This window comes from Sturnira hondurensis, unplaced genomic scaffold, assembly GCF_014824575.4.
Source record: "Sturnira hondurensis isolate 20B ecotype Veracruz unplaced genomic scaffold, ASM1482457v3 Scaffold0017436, whole genome shotgun sequence".
Classification (NCBI taxonomy): Eukaryota; Metazoa; Chordata; class Mammalia; order Chiroptera; family Phyllostomidae; genus Sturnira; species Sturnira hondurensis.
In genome coordinates, this window is record NW_028090067.1 from 9,956,863 (window position 1) to 9,974,817 (window position 17,955).

At 44.5% G+C, this 17,955-nt stretch overlaps 1 protein-coding gene across 3 annotated transcripts in view; it reads left to right on the top strand.

The window, feature by feature from the left end:
* STAB2 (stabilin 2) overlaps positions 1-17,955 on the top strand; it is a 126,300-nt gene that overhangs the window by 65,643 nt on the left and 42,702 nt on the right. For all 3 annotated transcript variants that reach the window (XM_037067805.1, XM_037067806.1, XM_037067804.1), the window contains exons 29-39: positions 848-984; positions 1,396-1,510; positions 3,802-3,879; positions 5,563-5,661; positions 5,749-5,856; positions 6,707-6,838; positions 9,525-9,653; positions 10,863-10,919; positions 12,597-12,692; positions 13,715-13,910; positions 15,322-15,417. In XM_037067805.1, coding sequence (XP_036923700.1) covers positions 848-984; positions 1,396-1,510; positions 3,802-3,879; positions 5,563-5,661; positions 5,749-5,856; positions 6,707-6,838; positions 9,525-9,653; positions 10,863-10,919; positions 12,597-12,692; positions 13,715-13,910; positions 15,322-15,417 — 1,243 coding nt within the window. The remainder of the gene's footprint in view (positions 1-847; positions 985-1,395; positions 1,511-3,801; positions 3,880-5,562; positions 5,662-5,748; positions 5,857-6,706; positions 6,839-9,524; positions 9,654-10,862; positions 10,920-12,596; positions 12,693-13,714; positions 13,911-15,321; positions 15,418-17,955) is intronic.

The window sequence follows — 17,955 nt, forward strand, 5'->3', positions numbered from 1 at the left end:
ATCTCTGTCATCTTTTCCTGAGGGGACCAAGGTCAGCCAGCCAGCACACAGGTGGTTTATCCCCTTTAAATAGGCTTACGCAAACAGAGGCAGCTATCCTGTCAGCACCTTCCTGTTGCTTCTTTGTGGGGCCCCTTTGGCCCCATGGCAAGGACAAGCAGGGACGGAGAGTCCTGTGGTGCATGCCGATTTCTTCACAGACCAACCTCGCACACATAAGCTTGCCCAGGGCCGTGCTGGATCCAGCCCCTCCCCGCTCATGAGAGCACGCCTTTCCCACCACCCCCCCTCCGTCCTGTTGGTAGCTTGAATTCAGCCATGGTGGGAATGTGGACCCTGCAGAAATCAGCAAACACCATAAACCAGGGCTTTTTGTTTGCTTGTTTATCTTGGAGAGCCAATTGTTAAACATAAGTGCACCAATGCTTTTATCCACAACTAGCTCTAGGTAAGAATGGAAAGTAGGTAACGTTTGATCTCAGTCCTTCAGTCTCTCCTGGGCCGAAATTATTCCTGTAATCTTCCCACCATACTATTCCAGAATCACCAAGGATTATGCATGCACACACAGGCACACACGTGCACAATCCTGTCAAGAATCTTCTCTGACTCTTCATTTAGACTAAAGGGTAAAGGACTGATAAGGACTCAAAGTGTGACTTGATCAGGAAAATTTGCCTTTTGACAATTAAATAAAAGGAAGGATTTGGGAAAGCAGTCCTTCAGACAGTTGCAGTGTCCCTGAAATTACATTAAAGGGAAAGTGTCATCTCTGTGAAACATGAAGACAGCCACGGTCTGTCCCCTAACATGAGTCAGGCCACTGTGTTTTCCTTCTGTGATTCAGAACGCTTCTCTACATCCCATGCTGGCAGCTGCCTCCAACCTCACTGTCCTTGTGCCTTCCCAACAAGCTATTGAGGACATGGACCAAGACGAGAAAGACTTCTGGTTGTCCAAGAGCAATATGCCCGCCCTCATAAAGTAAGTATTACGTACTTTATTCTTCATGATATCTTACTGGTGTCACTGTGAACAAGTTCCACGGAGGGAAGCCACACGGTCCTTTAGATTCACAGCACTGAGCGTGTTCTAGGACGCCCCTCCCCCCCAAGGGTGGCAACAGTTAGCATCATTGACCGCCCACTCTGTGCTAAGCGCTTTGCATATAACTCAGTTAGTCTTCCCAAGGACCCTATGAGATAGGCATTATAATTATTCCCCTTCTACAGATGTGGAAACTGAGGCACAGGGTGATTGAGTAACCCAAGGGTGCCATGGCTGATCATGGCAGTCTGGCTCCAGAACCAGTTTCTTAAAATTACTCAGTGATACTGCCTCATGCGCTGGTACTTCATTATAGCCCTTTCATAAGGCCCTTTAATGTCGTTTTAGAAACCACATGCTGCCAGGCACATACGGAGCGGCAGACCTGCAGGCTCTGTCATCTTCAGATACGCTGGCAACGTCGCTGCAGGGCAACCTCCTTCACCTGGAGAAGGCAGATGGGGTAAGAGCCCTGCCATTCGTCTGGTTGGTGGAAACAGGCCCGCTCTCTTCATGTCATGCTTTTCAAATTTTTATGTTGTGGAAATTGCCAACCATGAGCAAAAAGAAAACCTCAAACGTCCATGTAAGCCTCGCCCATCTTCAACTGTCATCCCCCTGGGTTGATACTCACACAAACACATGCACAGGGACTCTATAGCCGTGACCCTATAAAACATGGCCCTCCACCCGCTGGTTAGCCACAAGGCCCTTCAGGACAGACCACAGACTGACCCAGAAAGTCAAATCTTTCCATTCTTCTAAGTCAAGGTTGTACAATTTGACCACTTTGATTTTTATGTATGGTTAACCAAGAGCTTGTCAGTGTAACCTGCTGACTGAGTCATTACAGGTTGCTAGAATTTTATATTAAGTTTGGGCCAACAAATATTTATTGAGCGCCTGCTATACTCCAGGAACTGATCGAAGTACTGGAATTAGGGCGGAGCCCAGAGGAGAACCAAACCCTATAGATACTCACCTTCTGGCACCTACTACCGTGTGTCAAGCACTTAGAATCAGTCTTCCCCAAGGACGTCGGGCTGCCCTATTGCACATGGTGATGTCTTAAAACTCTCTCCGTGAATCTCAGAAGATGAGAATGAGGATTCTACTGAATAGCGAGAACCATCAGTGCACCGTGGGCCGCAGCCAAAATGTCCCAGAAGCCACATGGACCTTTAGATTCACAGCACTGAGCGTGTTCTAAGACACCCCCTCCCCTCCCCCAAGGGTGGCAACAGTTAGCATCATTGACAGCCCACTCTGTGCTAAGTGCTTTGCATATAACTCAGTTAGTCTTCCTAACGACCCTATGAGATAGGCAAACTGCTCAAAAGCACTTCTCCCTTCCTGTTCATCGGTGTGAGCGCTCTGAAAAGGCTCCATCACTAGCATCACCTAAATGTACATGCTTCATCAGACGAGTCCTTTTAGAAAACAGAAAAGAGTTGCCTATGGCCCCATGGATTCTTTACATATTAATATAATTTTGTGCATTACATACATATATCAGATAATATGGTTATTTTCTATCAGTGCTTTAAATCACTGATTCTCTTAGCAAGCATTAAGTGAACATCCAGCCTGGTCATGCTTATCCCAAACTATAGATTCAAAGATAAATCAATCAAGATGTCTGAGCAGGAGGAACTGACCATCAAAGACACATTTTAATGAGTTTATCCCTATAACAAATGTAACTGTCTCTCTTTAACCAAAGGAGGTGTGCTAGGTGGCCAGGAATGTTTTCTTCCGGGCCTCTGTCAATGTGACTTTGGAGCTGCTCGGGGTGAGACAAGTCCCCTCTGCACCCAAAATGCCCAGGAGGAATTTCCAATAAAGGGTCATGGTCAGGAGATGAGGAGAGGAAACCTAAGAAACCAGAGAGGGCAAAGCCCAGTTGTCGTGGTCCGTTGGTGGCTAGGTGGGTGGGTAGCTAGGTGGGTGGGTGGGTGGGTGGGTGACTTTCCCCTTTTAACTATTATTCTTGAAGAATAGTTGAATTCTGACCAGGAAAGTCAGTTACTGTCTGTGTGCGTTTGCTAGGGCTGTGATAACAAAGCACCACAGACCGGGTGGCTCAAATAACAGAAATTTCAGCTCACGTCTCTGGAGGCTGCTAGTCCAAGATCAAGGGGTGGGGAGAATTGACTCCTCCTAAGGGCTGTGGAAGGAGCTGTTCCAGGCTGTCTTGCAGATGACTGTCCTCGTATTCACATGGCATTCTCCCCACGTGGCTGGGTCCAAATTTCCTCTTCTTACGAGGACACCAGTCATACCATTCTAATGGGCCCATTCTAATGACCTCATTTTAACCTGATTACCTCTGTAAAGATCCTGTCTCCAAATAAGGTCACATTCTGATGTACTGGGGGTTAGGACTTCTACACATGAATTTGGGGGAGGAAGGAAAGACAGTCCAACCCACAACATTGTCTACAGTGTTTTTCTAACATCAAGGTCACTTTAGTGCCCAGTCAGTACTTTTTTAATTAAATAGAATGGAGTGGAATAAAATCAATGATCAAATGCCTCTCACAGAGTAAAGAAAAGTACTATTTCATTTTGATTGTGTGTTTGTATGTGTGTGTGATGTCTAATGGGTCCCAGTTAAAGGTACTTCTATCTGTGGGTCATGGTCCAAAAGGGAGAAGGTCACTGCTTCTCAGGAAGTGGAAAACCCAGAAATAATGTCGATCCCTAGGTGTACTCGATGGAGACTCACCTTCCCACTGTGGTTTGCATTTGCAGAACATCACAATTGAAGGGGCATCTATCCTTGACAGTGACAACGCAGCCACAAATGGCGTGATACACATCATCAACAAGGTGCGAAATTCCATCCTCTCTCATAAGTAGCTTCTCTTCCCCTTTTATTTATCTTCCTGGACAGTGTCTTTGGTGGTGGGGGTGAGAGGGGTGGGTGGTAAATACTTGTCCTTAATATAAAAGTCACCTGCAATGTGCTTAAGTACTTTTATTTTAAAACCATTTTGAGGTTCTACTCATTCAATCAGACTCAGTTACTGCCTACTCAGCCCATGTTCTGCAATGGGCCCCCTGTAAAGTGTGGCCACACAGAGTGTAATCCTTATGTATGGGAACATCTTACAAGGCACACAGAGCCTTGGTACTGGGAAGTGCATTCATCCAGATGGGATGTAAGCAAGAACTGGAGGAGAAGCAGGTGCTTACTTATCACTTTTCCAGTCCCCTCTCTGTATTGTTGCACCCTAAAACAACGGGGTGGGTAAAGCCCTAGAAAAATGGGAAAGGGTAGCCCTGGCCAGGTTGGCTTACTTGGTTGGAAAGTCGTCCTGTAAATTGAAAGGTCTCAGGTTCAATTCCCAGTAATGGTACATGCCTAGGTTGCCGGTTCAATCTCCAGTCAGGGCACTTACGAGAGGTTCCTGGTCAGGGCGCATAAGAAAAGAAAACCAATCTATGCTTCTCTCTTATATCAGTAAGTGTGTCCTCGGGTGGGGATTTAAAAAAATGCAAAAGGGTAGAAAAGGTATTATGAAATTGTCTTTTTCTTCTAAGGTATAATTCAACAATATTCAGGTATGAAATAGGAAATGAAGTATAATGCAAAACAGGGTTTAAAGCTATACTACAATTATTGGTTATTATATTGGACTCTTCATTTAAAATTAAAGTTGGAATTTAGGATATATTGGGAGCTTTTGAAAGGTGGGAGATGAAGAAAAACAATGAACTAACTGCACTTTAACTAAAATTATTCTCACTTGGCATTTACATACTCATTTTCTTATTTTAGGTTAGAGAAAAGGTCAACTATTTCCATTCAGAAAAGAGAGGCACTTTATGAGGCTCCTGGGTGCATTGTCCCGGGGTGGGGGGGGGGGGTGCTGAATGTTCTCTGTGGTTCTCATCAGCATGAGCACCTCACCTCGAATACAGTCATAATAGGGACCATTAACAGCCCGCTGGGGGCTAGGCATTGTGACAAGTATCACGTGCCACATTATCACATCTGATGTTGACAACACCTGAGAAAGTAGGTGCCATGGTTCTCACTCCCCAGATGAGGCAGCTGGGCAACCCCATGGTTAAGTAACGGGATTGAGGAGGAAGTTATGTGAACACGAAAGTTTCAGGGGTGCGTGTCCACCAATTCAGGTTCTCTGCCCAGCCTCTAGGACTCACTGGCTCCCTAAGGACCTCCTTCTACATGTATTCATTGGACACTACGGTCACCTTTGTCAAAGCCACCATGAACAGCTTTGCAGGTTGTGCCCTGAGTAAGGGTTCCTGGCCTAACGGTGGAGTGAGGCTGAAACCCAGCCCAGTTCATGCCCCAAACTGTGTGTCCTATTGGTATTGCAAACTATCAGAGCAAAGACTGCCTTATTTTATGTTTTCAGAGGCATTTGAGGGACTGGCAGTAGCCCTGAAAATCGAATAGTGTTTTGTGACATGAACCCGTGTACTGGGGAGTCGTAGTCCGACCAACACCTGCTAACAGGATTTTGGGGCTTCCTTTCCCAGGTTCTGGTTCCCCAAAGAGGTCTAAGTGGCTCCTTACCAAACCTGCTCACCCGGCTGGACCAGATGCCTGACTACTCCATCTTCCGGGGCTACATCATTGCAAGTACCATGTTCTCTGCATGACCCCCTTGCTCAGGTTCCTGGGAACAGAAATCCCTCACGCGCTCTTATCTCTTCCCATCACAGCAATACAATCTGGTGAACACAATAGAGGCTTCTGATGCTTACACAGTGTTTGCCCCCAACAATGACGCCATCGAGAATTACATCCGGGAAAAGAAGGTCACAAGTCTAGTAGGTATTGGGAACGATACCCAGGGAAATCATTTTCTGGAAATTCAGACGCTCAACATTTTACAATTCATCAATCATGTATCCCTTTACTCTTCTACCAAAACTTCCTTTTCATAACCAGATACTTCACAGAAAGTCACGAGGAGATGCTGTAATACCCACACCTCCCCATATATGTGCCAGAGATGCCCATGTACTGTATTTAGGTTCTGCTCACGGAACCTAAACATTTGGGCCCATGTACACAAGAATGCTGGAGTTCCAGGAACCTGGATGTGTGTCCACAGGACACAGGTGTCCACTGTCCCAGCCACCACTGGGAGTGCGGGGGGGCCCAGCGCAGTGACAACTGTCTTCACTCCCCTGTGTATCAGCCAGCCTGCCAGCAGTCCATGGCATGAGGTTGCTCGGGCCTGAGTGAGACCCCAGGCCCACAGGCCAGCATCTCTGCAGGGGACACACAGCAAGCTCTTTCACACACCCCATCACACTTCCTCTCATGGCTTGTACTGTGAAAGGCAGGCTGGGGTGTGGCAACTCTTTGCAGTAGTTCTTTCCTAAGTACTCTTTAAAACTTTCCCCCAAACTTTCAGGCCCTCAGTCTGGGTTTTAGGATCACCTAATGAGTTCTCGACTATCTCGTATGGAAAATGTGCCCATTCTCCAAGGTGATCTGCCTCAGAATTAGTGTTTAAAGTCTATTGTGCCCTGGTGTCTCAGTCAAAACCTCTGGTTCAACGAGCTGTTGCTCCTGTAATGGCCCACAGTGGCCGACACATGGGAGCAGCCTAGTAAGTGACTGGGGACTGGCTGGCCTGTGGGTTGATTTTCAATTCCGTGTGTTGTGCAGGAGGAGGACATACTCAGGTATCACGTGGTCTTGGGGGAGAAACTCCTGAAGAATGACCTGCACAACGGCATGCACCGGGAGACCCTGCTGGGCTTCTCCTACCTCCTCGGCTTCTTTGTCCACAATGACCAGGTGCGGTCCTTTCACTCCAAACCCAGGCATGGGTGTCTCGGCTCCTGTCATCCAGCATCGCTTCCATACTGGACTCATCTCACCATGCTTCCTAAACCTTGCCAACTAGACAGTTGTCTGTGTTTCACCATAAACTAATGACTAAGCCAGAGTGTCTGTCACCAGCCTTCAGATAACCAGTGTGGCTCTGCTAATCACGGTATTTGAAGCCCAGCAGTAACAGGTGTTCCTCAAGGCTGATTCCTATCAAACCCAGCAGATAGTCCCCAAATGGTCCCTAAGAGGGAAGGGAACTGCCAACAAAACCTTACCCCCAGAAAGTGGTACGGGCTCCAGGGCACAGACAGCCTAATGACGCAAGTAGGACAGCAGCCAGATAAATGAACATTATCACTGCTTGACTGTGGAGACTGTGGTCCTAGGACCAACTGACCTCCACCCCAGCCCACCAGTATTCATCTCACACAACCCCCCAATATTCAAATGTTTAGAATTCTTTAAAAGAAGAATTAGTGAGACTACATATTTAATATATTGCAAATAGGGAATTTTATTCCCACATCTCATTTCAAACATCAAGAGAAAAGATCAATCTATGAAAATTAAACAGGAAACTCAGTGACTTAAGTGTAGATTCTCAAAAGAAAAAATGCTAAAAATAAATTATTAAGACAAACTAAGCTCTATATTAAAATGAAGGAAGTTTAATCATAGAAACTTTTAAACGATGATGTCATTTGGCTCTTTTTAAGAAGGGCAGTCTTACCAACAGTTTTCCCAGTGGTATCTTCATTGAGTTCCAAGGGAATTTCGTGTGCATGTTTTTTAAACTGCTTGGGTAAAACAGTCTTTCTGACTCTTCACTACTTAGGGAATAATGGAACTCCAAAGATATTTCTCTGACTCCCACAAATACCTCACCTATTTTATAATAACTTTTAAGAGATTCTTTTAAATATATTTTCTTAATTTTTCAGGAAAAGTAATTTATATTAAGAACTCACATTTTTATTTTTAATCTATGTCATCTTTTACTTCATCACATAGTAACGAATGTTCCAGCATAGTTAGTTGAGTGAGTTTCAATTATGTGATGTCTATTTTCCATCTGTTTTCCATCTGTTCAGAAATTCTTTGATCTAGAACAGTCTTAAAAGAAATGCTTCATCTCACAACAAATAAATGGTTCTATCTTACAATAAAGGTTTTTCTTTTATTGATAACTCACTTACTTTCTCTTAGGACAACAGAGATGTAGAAAAATGTTCTCTGCATAAACAGACTTGGGTCCAAGTCAAAATTTTAATGCAACACAAAATTCTCTGGATATGACTTACAATGAAAATTAATCACATTTTAATGTCAAATCAACAGTATTATAGCATCAAAATTTCTGCCCTTTTGATATTTCAAATTAGCTCAGCATCTTAGAATTCAGGAAATTTTTGTGTTGTAATCACCATTTGACACCACCAGTGAGGTTCACTGGGAGTCATTCAAATTTACACAGACCCTGCACGGCCTCTGGGGAGCTCGGCCACTGGCAACTCACCTGACTCACAAGTAAATCATCAGGGACTCTAACATTCAGTGGAAGTTCAAGGTTAAGCACTTAGCAGAGTCATTTTAATATTGCTGCTGTGGGAACTTTGGGGGATGTTGCTAATCATTTGTAAACACTTGCTGAATATGAACTTGACATTTGCTTAAATGTCAAGTAAAAACTAAAAAATTCTCCCAACCTCAGCCCTACCACACCCACACACACAGAGACACACACACCACCCCGATTTTTCAGAGAACCATTTATTTCCAACTATATTACTTATGTTAATGAATGAACTAGTAGATTAGCTTATCTTGTATTAGTCAATCATTAAGGCCTTCTCCTTAAAAAAGTCGGAACAAAACAAATTTAACTTAAAGTTGAATTTGAGCTGACCTCATATAGATATCGACCTAGTGCCCATGTCTTGGGTGCTTATGGACACACTAGGCAAAGATGGATACAAACATACCATACACCCCAAAGGAACCCCAAGGGAAACATGGGGTGATGCTGACCTCAGAGCAGTGTTCACACGCTGGGAAATGATGCTATCTGGTGGGACACTTAACAAACTCTAAAAAAAGTTACTTTTATTCCTATACAAGTGTCACCTAGCCTGTCTGAGAGTTCATTGCAAATTAACCACGAAGTAGAGACCTGAGGAAAAGATAGTGAATCTCATTGTGCACGTTTTGGTTGGGGAAAGCCCGCCCCCTGCAGGGCCACTAGTCCGCAGCACAGCCGAGTCCAACCACGGAGCCATATTGCCAATGGTCACAAACATAATGATCACGCTTCGAGATTCTTCAAACAGTCATAAACCAGCTAGCTCGGAGGGTGGAGAGAAACCTCAAAGATTATGTAGAACAACCTGCTTCGTTTACAAAAGAGAACATTGAGATTCAGAGAGGAAAAGCAACGAAAAGCAAGGGGCCCAAGGTCACACCGCGGCAGGCTGCCAGATGCAGGACTGCTCCTGAGACCCCCCCTCCAAGGCCAGCTGCAGCGCGCTATCCTCTGGGCGAATGTCGGACTATCTCTTAGGCTGTTGTCCTATCGACAGCCTCCAATCCCCATTTCCCTACTTCCCTTGAAATCACTACAAGAAAAATGTACATCGAACCCTCTCGTTCACAGCTCTACGTAAATGAAGCTCCAATCAACTACACCAACGTAGCCACTGACAAGGGAGTGATCCATGGCGTGGGGAAAGTTCTGGAAATTCAGAAGAATAGATGTGATATTAACTACACTGCTATTCTACGAGTAAGTTATATCCAAGGCCAACAATGCATCTGAATGTTGATTTCTTCATGTTTTAAGCATTAGATTCATGTATTAGGATATTTCAATTGAGTTCAAAAAAACACTGCGTGAGCATCTCCGATATGCACAGGAACATCACAGCCACCCAGCTGTGGCTCCACAAACATAAATAAGACATGACCTCCACCCTCGATGGGCTCACAGTCTAGCGTAGTAAGTTGTACCTTGGATGCCTGGGAAAGCCTGTGTGGAGGATTGTGCTGAGCAGGATTTTGAAGCCAGGTCTTTCTCAAAGGGAAGCTGTGCAATGTACCATAGGCATGGGGAGGGGACTATGGTACTTGGCAGATATTGGCCAAGCCTGAGCTACTAGGAGAGAAAAAATGGAAATGGAGACTTTTCACTCCAGTCCGTTACTATTATTTCAGTAATAGTAATAGCTGCTGACATTTATTGGGCACTTACTATGTGCCAAGCACTGTTCCAAACCTTTTACATATATTAACCCACATAATTATCACAGCACCCTACAAAGTAGGGACTATTACTATCCACATCCCATCCATGGGGCAAATGAGCCACAGAGAAGCAGACCAATGCACCTGGGTCCACAGAGCGGACAAGGGGCAGAGGATAAGTTCCAACCTGGCAGTGTGAGTCCCAGAGCCAGGACTCTGAACAACCAACCTGACCATTCTCTCCAGCAGATGCTGAGTTAAGGTCTAGATGCGTTGCCCTGTTCTTGTTTTAGGAACATGTCACACTTAAGAGCTTCTGTCATTCTTAACTTGTGCTCTCTGTTTCATGATAGTGTATATATTATTCCCACCCTGACCGCTCAGCTGGACCATGGGTTCCCAGGACTGGGCACTGAATCTGGCCCAATCGAGTAAATAATGGCTTACCAACAAGTGAGGGCTGTTGATAAAGAAATTTGGACTTAAATGAGATAAGACCTCCTCACATTAAAGGATTACCAGCATCAGAAGTGATGCTCAAATATCCAAGACCTGAAGTAATGATAGTTAAAGTGCTTGTCTCAAAGAATATTAAAGAGGTTGGCCAGACAAGCTTCCCTAATATCTTCCTGGTTTTCAATTCTATAATCTAAAACCTTCAGCTCTAAAGTCTGAGAAAATGTTTACAGCCTCATTTTGCACAGAAATCAATAACCATGAAATGTTCTCTTTGCCTCTGTGTTTTGTCAAGGGAAGGTGTGGGAAGTGTCCCCAGCAACCAACCTGCCCATACGGAGGTACACCACTAGTAAGTATTTTTCCCACTTTGACCAAATAGTTTCCGGATCCCAGGGAGGTCCAAACCTCCAAGACCCCTCCTTTTCACTCCCTTCACTTCTTCACTGGTTTTACTTTTGTTTTACCTTTTTAGGTGGTACGCATCTTTCTAAAGTCTTGAATCCATTTCTTTTGGACCAAGTCAAAATTTTAATTAATAAGTAATAGAAAGTGGAGTTCATCTTAACCAATGCACAATGCAGAAAGAGACTGTTCACTTTACACATATTCTGGTAGCCAGCTGAGGCCAGAAGCAAGACATCTTATCAGGAAGGTAGCTTCCATATCCAGGCTGGATGAGCTCCACTTGCCTGATTTCCTTCTCCAGTTGAAGATACAACTGATTTTCTCTAAGAAACAGATGGCAGACTTGGGTGGGGGGGTGGATTTGTCTTTGAATTAATTACCAACCTGTGTTTCTTGTAGCTATTTATTATATAATAAAAAAACTAATTGTGACAATGCTCCAACCATTAGGAAGAATAAATACTTGTTCACCTTCCAGACTATGATAATAATCATTTATAAGAGGCCCCAGCTAGGTCGCTCAGTTGGTTGGAGCGTCATCCCATATACCAAACGGTTGTGGGCTCAATTTCTGGTCAGGACACGTATGGGAGGCAACTGGTTGATGCTATAGAAAATATATCTTCAGGTGAGGATTTAAAATTACTATTATTATTATTATTATGCTGATTCACATTCACAATGCTGATTCTCACNCCTTCTCCAGTTGAAGATACAACTGATTTTCTCTAAGAAACAGATGGCAGACTTGGGGTGGTGGATTTGTCTTTGAATTAATTACCAACCTGTGTTTCTTGTAGCTATTTATTATATAATAAAAAAACTAATTGTGACAATGCTCCAACCATTAGGAAGAATAAACACTTGCTCACCTTCCAGACTATGATAATAATCATTTATAAGAGGCCCCAGCTAGGTAGCTCAGTTGGTTGGAGTGTCATCCCATATACCAAACGGTTGTGGGTTCAATTTCTGGTCAGGACACGTATGGGAGGCAACTGGTTGATGCTTCTCACATCTCTCTCTCTCTCTCTCCTCCCCTCCTTCTCCTCCCACCCTTCCTCTCTCTCTAAAATCAATAAAAACATATCTTCAGGTGAGCATTTAAAATAATAATTATTATTATTATTATGCTGATTCACATTCACAATGCTGATTCTCACTTAAGTTTTCATTTAAAACTTAAATTAAGTCTTAATTTAATCTTGTGTGTCATAGTTCTTTGTAAGTAGCCTTAATCCTTTCTCTGATCAAGGCAGACTAGAAGAAGTCAGTAACCAGAAATCCAGGCTCAGACCAACCGGCGTACAGTGCTGGAAGGACATTTTTGTCTAGTTTACTCTGTGATTCTTCCCAACCCAAGTTAGTCGTCTAGAGAATGGTTCTTTTTACAGAACACTACCTTACAGTGGAATCACTTGGATTTTCCCACCTGGGCTTCTGGCTGCCAATACTGTTTCTATGTTTTCTCTTCTATGAAGCAGCTCTAAGAAGCCATCCCTGTCCCTTTCCGAAGCATTTCGGTCGGAGAGACTGCCCTGTGTCACCCGCCTATTTGCTTTTAGAGGGTAGAAAACACTTTCCTGACTGAGAAGCTGATATAATCATTATTATTTCATAGAGTGATGAGCCAAAGAGATGTATCTATACCATTTATTTCATGGGCAAACGATCCGTGTTCATTGGATGCCAACCAGTCTGTGTGAAAATTGTCATTGTGAGTATCACAATTTAATCATTTCTCTAATTATAGAGGTGGCATTGGGAAACTTAATCATGTTATATTTTAATGTGCCTTTACACATACGCCTTCTGCCATCTTATCTTCCACCTTATTATCTTCATTATCATTGTCATTCAAAGTAGTGGTGATAGCCAGATAGCCTGTAAGTCAGCAAACAGGTAAACATTGCAATATCCAATTAGATGATGAAGAAATTGAGGGACTGAAAGGTTGAGAGGTGAACTGCCCTCTGAGCATGCTTGTAAACAAAAGAGACAGAAGACCTGGCCAACTGCCTAAAGAATGAGAAGAAGCACCTGGGCATTTAGGAAACAGGACCCCGGAGCTAAGTACCTGTGAGGTCCTGCTGCTTAGGAATCTGCAGGAAAATTCTTTAGAATTTCCTGTCTTGCTGCTTTCCCAGAAGGCCAAACATAACGTCTATCACTCCACGGAGGTAAGATGGTTTAGCCCTTAAGCCTCAGAGCCTGAGGCTATAAGAGATCGTGTGTTTTCATGTCCTTCAGAGTAAAGTCAGGCCAAGCCGTGCAGTGTCACACAGGGTTTCCATGAACTATCAGAGATTTGTTTTGAGCGTAACTAGAACCTCACTGGCCTGGGCCTCCCACCTTTGGTACCAAGTGAAATGACGTATAATGGGAAGGGGTCAGGTTTGGGTTGGGGAGAGCCCTCGATGTCCCTCCCCTTCCATATCACTTGCATTATTTTTTACTTAGCCCCTGCTGCCCCTCTGTCTCCCTCACCTTGCTTCATCCTCATCTCTTCCCTGCCTGTTTCCTTTCTCTCTTCCCTACCTCCTTGGCGGAGACCTCCGCCCATCCCTGGCACACCTGGAAGTTGCTTGGCCTCCCTGGTTCTCAGGGGTTCCTGCAACCCCTTCACCGTGGGGTTGCAGCCCAGGGCACACAGCCAGCCCAGCTAGTGGGGTTTCTGCACCGCAGCTGGACAAAACCAGGAGAGGGGAGCGCAAGCCCAGCCTTGGCCTTTCGTTTCAGAAACGAGAATGCTGTGCAGGCTTCTTTGGCCCCCAGTGTCAGCCCTGCCCCAGGCAAGCTGACAACGTCTGCTTTGGAAATGGCATCTGCTTGGACGGAGTGAACGGCACCGGTGTGTGTGAGTGTGGAGAGGGCTTCAATGGGACAGCCTGCGAGACCTGCACGGAGGGCAAGTACGGCATCCACTGTGACCAAGGTGCGCACCCCTCCCCTCCCTGCCCGAGTCCAGAGGAGAAGAGGAACTCGGCCTTGGTTCCAGGCAGGCCGTTATCCCACCTCCACAACCATGTGAATTACAACGTCATTTGTGTTACGTGATTTGCATAGGACGGAGTTTCCCAACATACTCCGCGTCTAGACCCACCAACCCATCACCCCATCTGCTCATTGGCACTCCGCATCCTAACCACATTTGTGTATTTGCCCGTGTAGCTGGTCCTCATAGTCACAGTGCTTGATAGTTTGTGAAGCAGATTTGTGCACCTTGTCTCATTTAATCCACACAGGAACCTTATACAGGTGGGTGTATAAGATCATGCCCATTTTACAGATGAAGATATTAAGGCAAAGAGATTAGATGCCTTTCCCCGAGGTCACACCTGAAAGAGGCAGAACTGAGATTTGAATGCACACTTTGCTTGACTCCAAAGCTTTGCCCTTGCAGGATGTTGTCTTTTATATGAAGATTACTCTAGAGATTCACCCTCAGGAAATCACACACTTTCATTTGTTTTTGCCCCCCCCCCCACAAAAAATGGTCCATTTGAGCCAAGTCATTTGCATTCTCTTACCCTGAACTTTCTTGTGCCCAGGGACACAACCCGGTTGACTTCAGATGGGGGATTTCCTAATTCATGATAAGAAAACAAAGCATTTCTTCTACTTTGTACTAAAAACCATAAGTCTGACCTGGCTATCACTGCTTTATCATCAGCTGGTCCAAGCAAGGCAAAATCAATATACAGTTGACTCATTGTAATGGGTCTGTATCATATATAATTGGCATTATAGTACTGATTTTTTCTGTTACATGGAAGATTGCCCATTTGTATTTGTGCAGGAGTTCCTGACCTGGGACCCATAGTCCTCTATGGTCTTCCTGGGCTGAGGGCTTTTTCCTGGGCAAGGCATCCCTAGCTTTCATCCAGTTCTCAAGGGGGCTCATGATACATCTGCGCAACAGAGGAATTGACATTTCTAGGGGGTGGAAGAGGGCAGTGCCACACCAGGTTTATATAAACCAGGTAGCAAATGGGCTTCTTTTAAAGTCCACTCTTAAGGATTCCAAGGGGTCCCACATAACCTTGGATCTTCCAGTAACCTTAGCCGAGGACACTCTCACTTCTTGGGCGACTGCCCCACAGTGCTACACGGTCCCAAAACTATGATCCTTGTAGAGGCATGACCTGATTCACCTGTTAGCCTGCTCGACTCTACCTCCCAGGCCCCCGCCCCTCCTGTGAATCCAGCTCTCTGTTAAAAACAGCTATTCTCTGAAACCGGGTTGGAGAATAGAGTACATGGAAGTGAACCTTCGTAGTAAATGATTGATGAGTTATGGAACACAGCTCAGATGTCTGACAACGTGTGGGCACTTTTTCATTTAGTGTGTTCTTGTGTCCATGGGAGATGCAACCAAGGACCCTCTGGTGACGGCTCCTGTGAATGTGACGCTGGCTGGCGAGGAGTGAAATGTGACAGCGGTAAGACTCAGCCCCTTGGGACTCACGATCTGTCCTCAGCCTCCCTTTTCGGCAGCCACATTTTGTTTCCCCCTTCTAAAATAGAAGTGACATCTTTATTTCTTCCTTGAGCAATAAAAGTAACTCTACTTGCAGCAAAAAGTTTGTAAAATAAAGAAAAGCAGAATGAAGAAAATAAAAATTATTCCTACTCCCAAGGCAGGAAAAGGCAATCCTTAATATTTTTATATTAGCCTTCCAAAATTTTTATAGGCGTACAAACATATGTGTATGGGGCCATAGTCTACAGACTATTCTCTAGTCTCCTTTTTCACTTTACGTGATGGATACCTCTCTATGTGAGTAAATATGGGGCAACATCACTATTTTCTTAACTTCTATATAATATGCTATTATATAACTGTACCAAGCTTTTTGAAAACAATTTCCTGCTATCATATACAGTGCTACAGTGAGCATCTCATACATACATCTTTTTGCATTTGTTTTATTTCTCCATTCTGCTCCTTCTCTCACCAGTAGCCTGGTGATACATCTCATTGCCTCTTGTTATATCTCCCTCCATTCCATTCTCCACATTGCTGCCAGAGAGAACTTTCCAAAATATAGAAGTTGTAGTCTGTTTAAGCCGCTGTAACAAAGTATCATATACTGGATGGCTTATAAACAACAGAAATTAATATCTCCAGTTCAGGAGGCTGGAAGTCCAGTTCAAGGTCAGGTTCTGGAGAAAGCCCTCTTTTGGTTGCAGACTGCCATCTTCTCGTGTTATACGAGAGAGGCAAAGTAGCTCTCTGGGGTCACTTTTAAAAGGCACTAATCCCATTCATGAGGGCCCACTCTCATGACCTAATCACCTCCCCAAAACCCACCTCCAAATACCATCGCATTGGGGATTAGTTTCAACATACAGATTGGGTCAGGGCACAAACATTCAGTCTATAGCAATAGATAAGATCATGTTCCTCACCTCCTACCTGCTATGGCTCTTCATTGTCTCCAGGACACAGTTCAATGCCCCCAAGAGAAACACCTTAGCTGGGTGGAGTTCAAAGCTACTCACCAATTGGCATTTGCTGTGTTTTCCAGTGTTTTCCAGTGTTGTCTCCAGTGCACACTCTGCACAGGAGCTTCCAGTCTAGAAAAGGAAATTAATGTTCAACAGTGTTCAGAAATGGTGGTACGGGGAGTGGGGAGCACAGGGCCTCTAGGCTACAGCAAGGAAGACAGCTCCTGTGTCTGTGTGTGAACTCCTCACTCTCCAGCCCATGACAGACATCCCGAATCAGTCACTGCACTCCTTCTCTCTGAGGCCAGGTGGGGGTTGGGGTCACGTCAAAAGAGCACACTGTGTAGTCACTACCAATTAATTGAAGTTGGCTCGAAGGTTTAGTGCAGGTTTCAGAAAGGAGGACCTAATAGATGATTAAGATTTCAATAGGCAGTGAATAGAAAGAAGCAGATTTCTAGGCTTGGGGGATAGAGCACAGAAAAGCACAAAATTGCATTACATCCGCATGGTTCCATGTGAGCCTGTAAATGTCCCCTCTGACACAAAGCAGGCCACTGCAGCAGCCAGGTTTGTTTCAGGACCTTCTGTGCGACTTGCCAGGTGTAAGCAGGTTTCTCTCCCAAAAGCTCTTAGCATGAGCATCCTGCCCAAAGAAAGGGTACTCTCTCCTCATCTCTAACTACTTCTTTCTGGACCCTCCCCTGCAAGGAGCATCCAAAAAAAAAAACTAAGCATTCAAGAGCAAAAACCTACACTGTTCCAGGAAATTAGGAATTAATTCAACAAAGAGATAGTGAGTACCTCTTGCATGCCAAACCCTGAGCTATTTCTGCACACACCCCCCAAAAATCTCACCTTTAATACCTGTCATAATTAGGTGTTTGCTTATTTATATCACTTCATAAGGAAGTGATGAAAAACTAGAAAGAATAAGAAACATGGAAAATATAAACACATTAGAAAATAAAGCTGCAGGGAGGGACTTGGCTCAACACCCGGCCCTGAGGGAGGACACTGAGCGTTACCCACCCTTGCATCCTCACCCCCTAGCACAGGGCCTGGCCCACAGGAAACCGAGTGTATTTGACCTTCAGATTTGGCTCTGAGCTCCCTGGCGGCCACTGAAAAAGAGATCTGCATGATCTGTACGACATTACCAGATAGTACAGGGGTTGAGGGATGGATGAAAGGGTAAAGGGATTAGGAAGCACAAATTGACAGTTTCAAAATAGTCATGGGCATGTAAAGTATAGCATAGGGAATGTAGTCAATTATGTTATAACAACTATATATGGTGTCAGATGGGCCCGAGATTTATTGGGGTAATCACTTCGTAAGTCCTATAACATCTAATCACCAGGATGTACACCTGAAACTAATACAATATTGGACATCAACGGTAATTGAAAATTAAAAATTGTTTTTTAAAAAAATTGACACGGACCCATAGTTTTACACAGTACACTTGATGTGTGTCATTTTCAACAGGAAAAGTCGATTTTTCCTAGCACTGAATACTAAAAAAT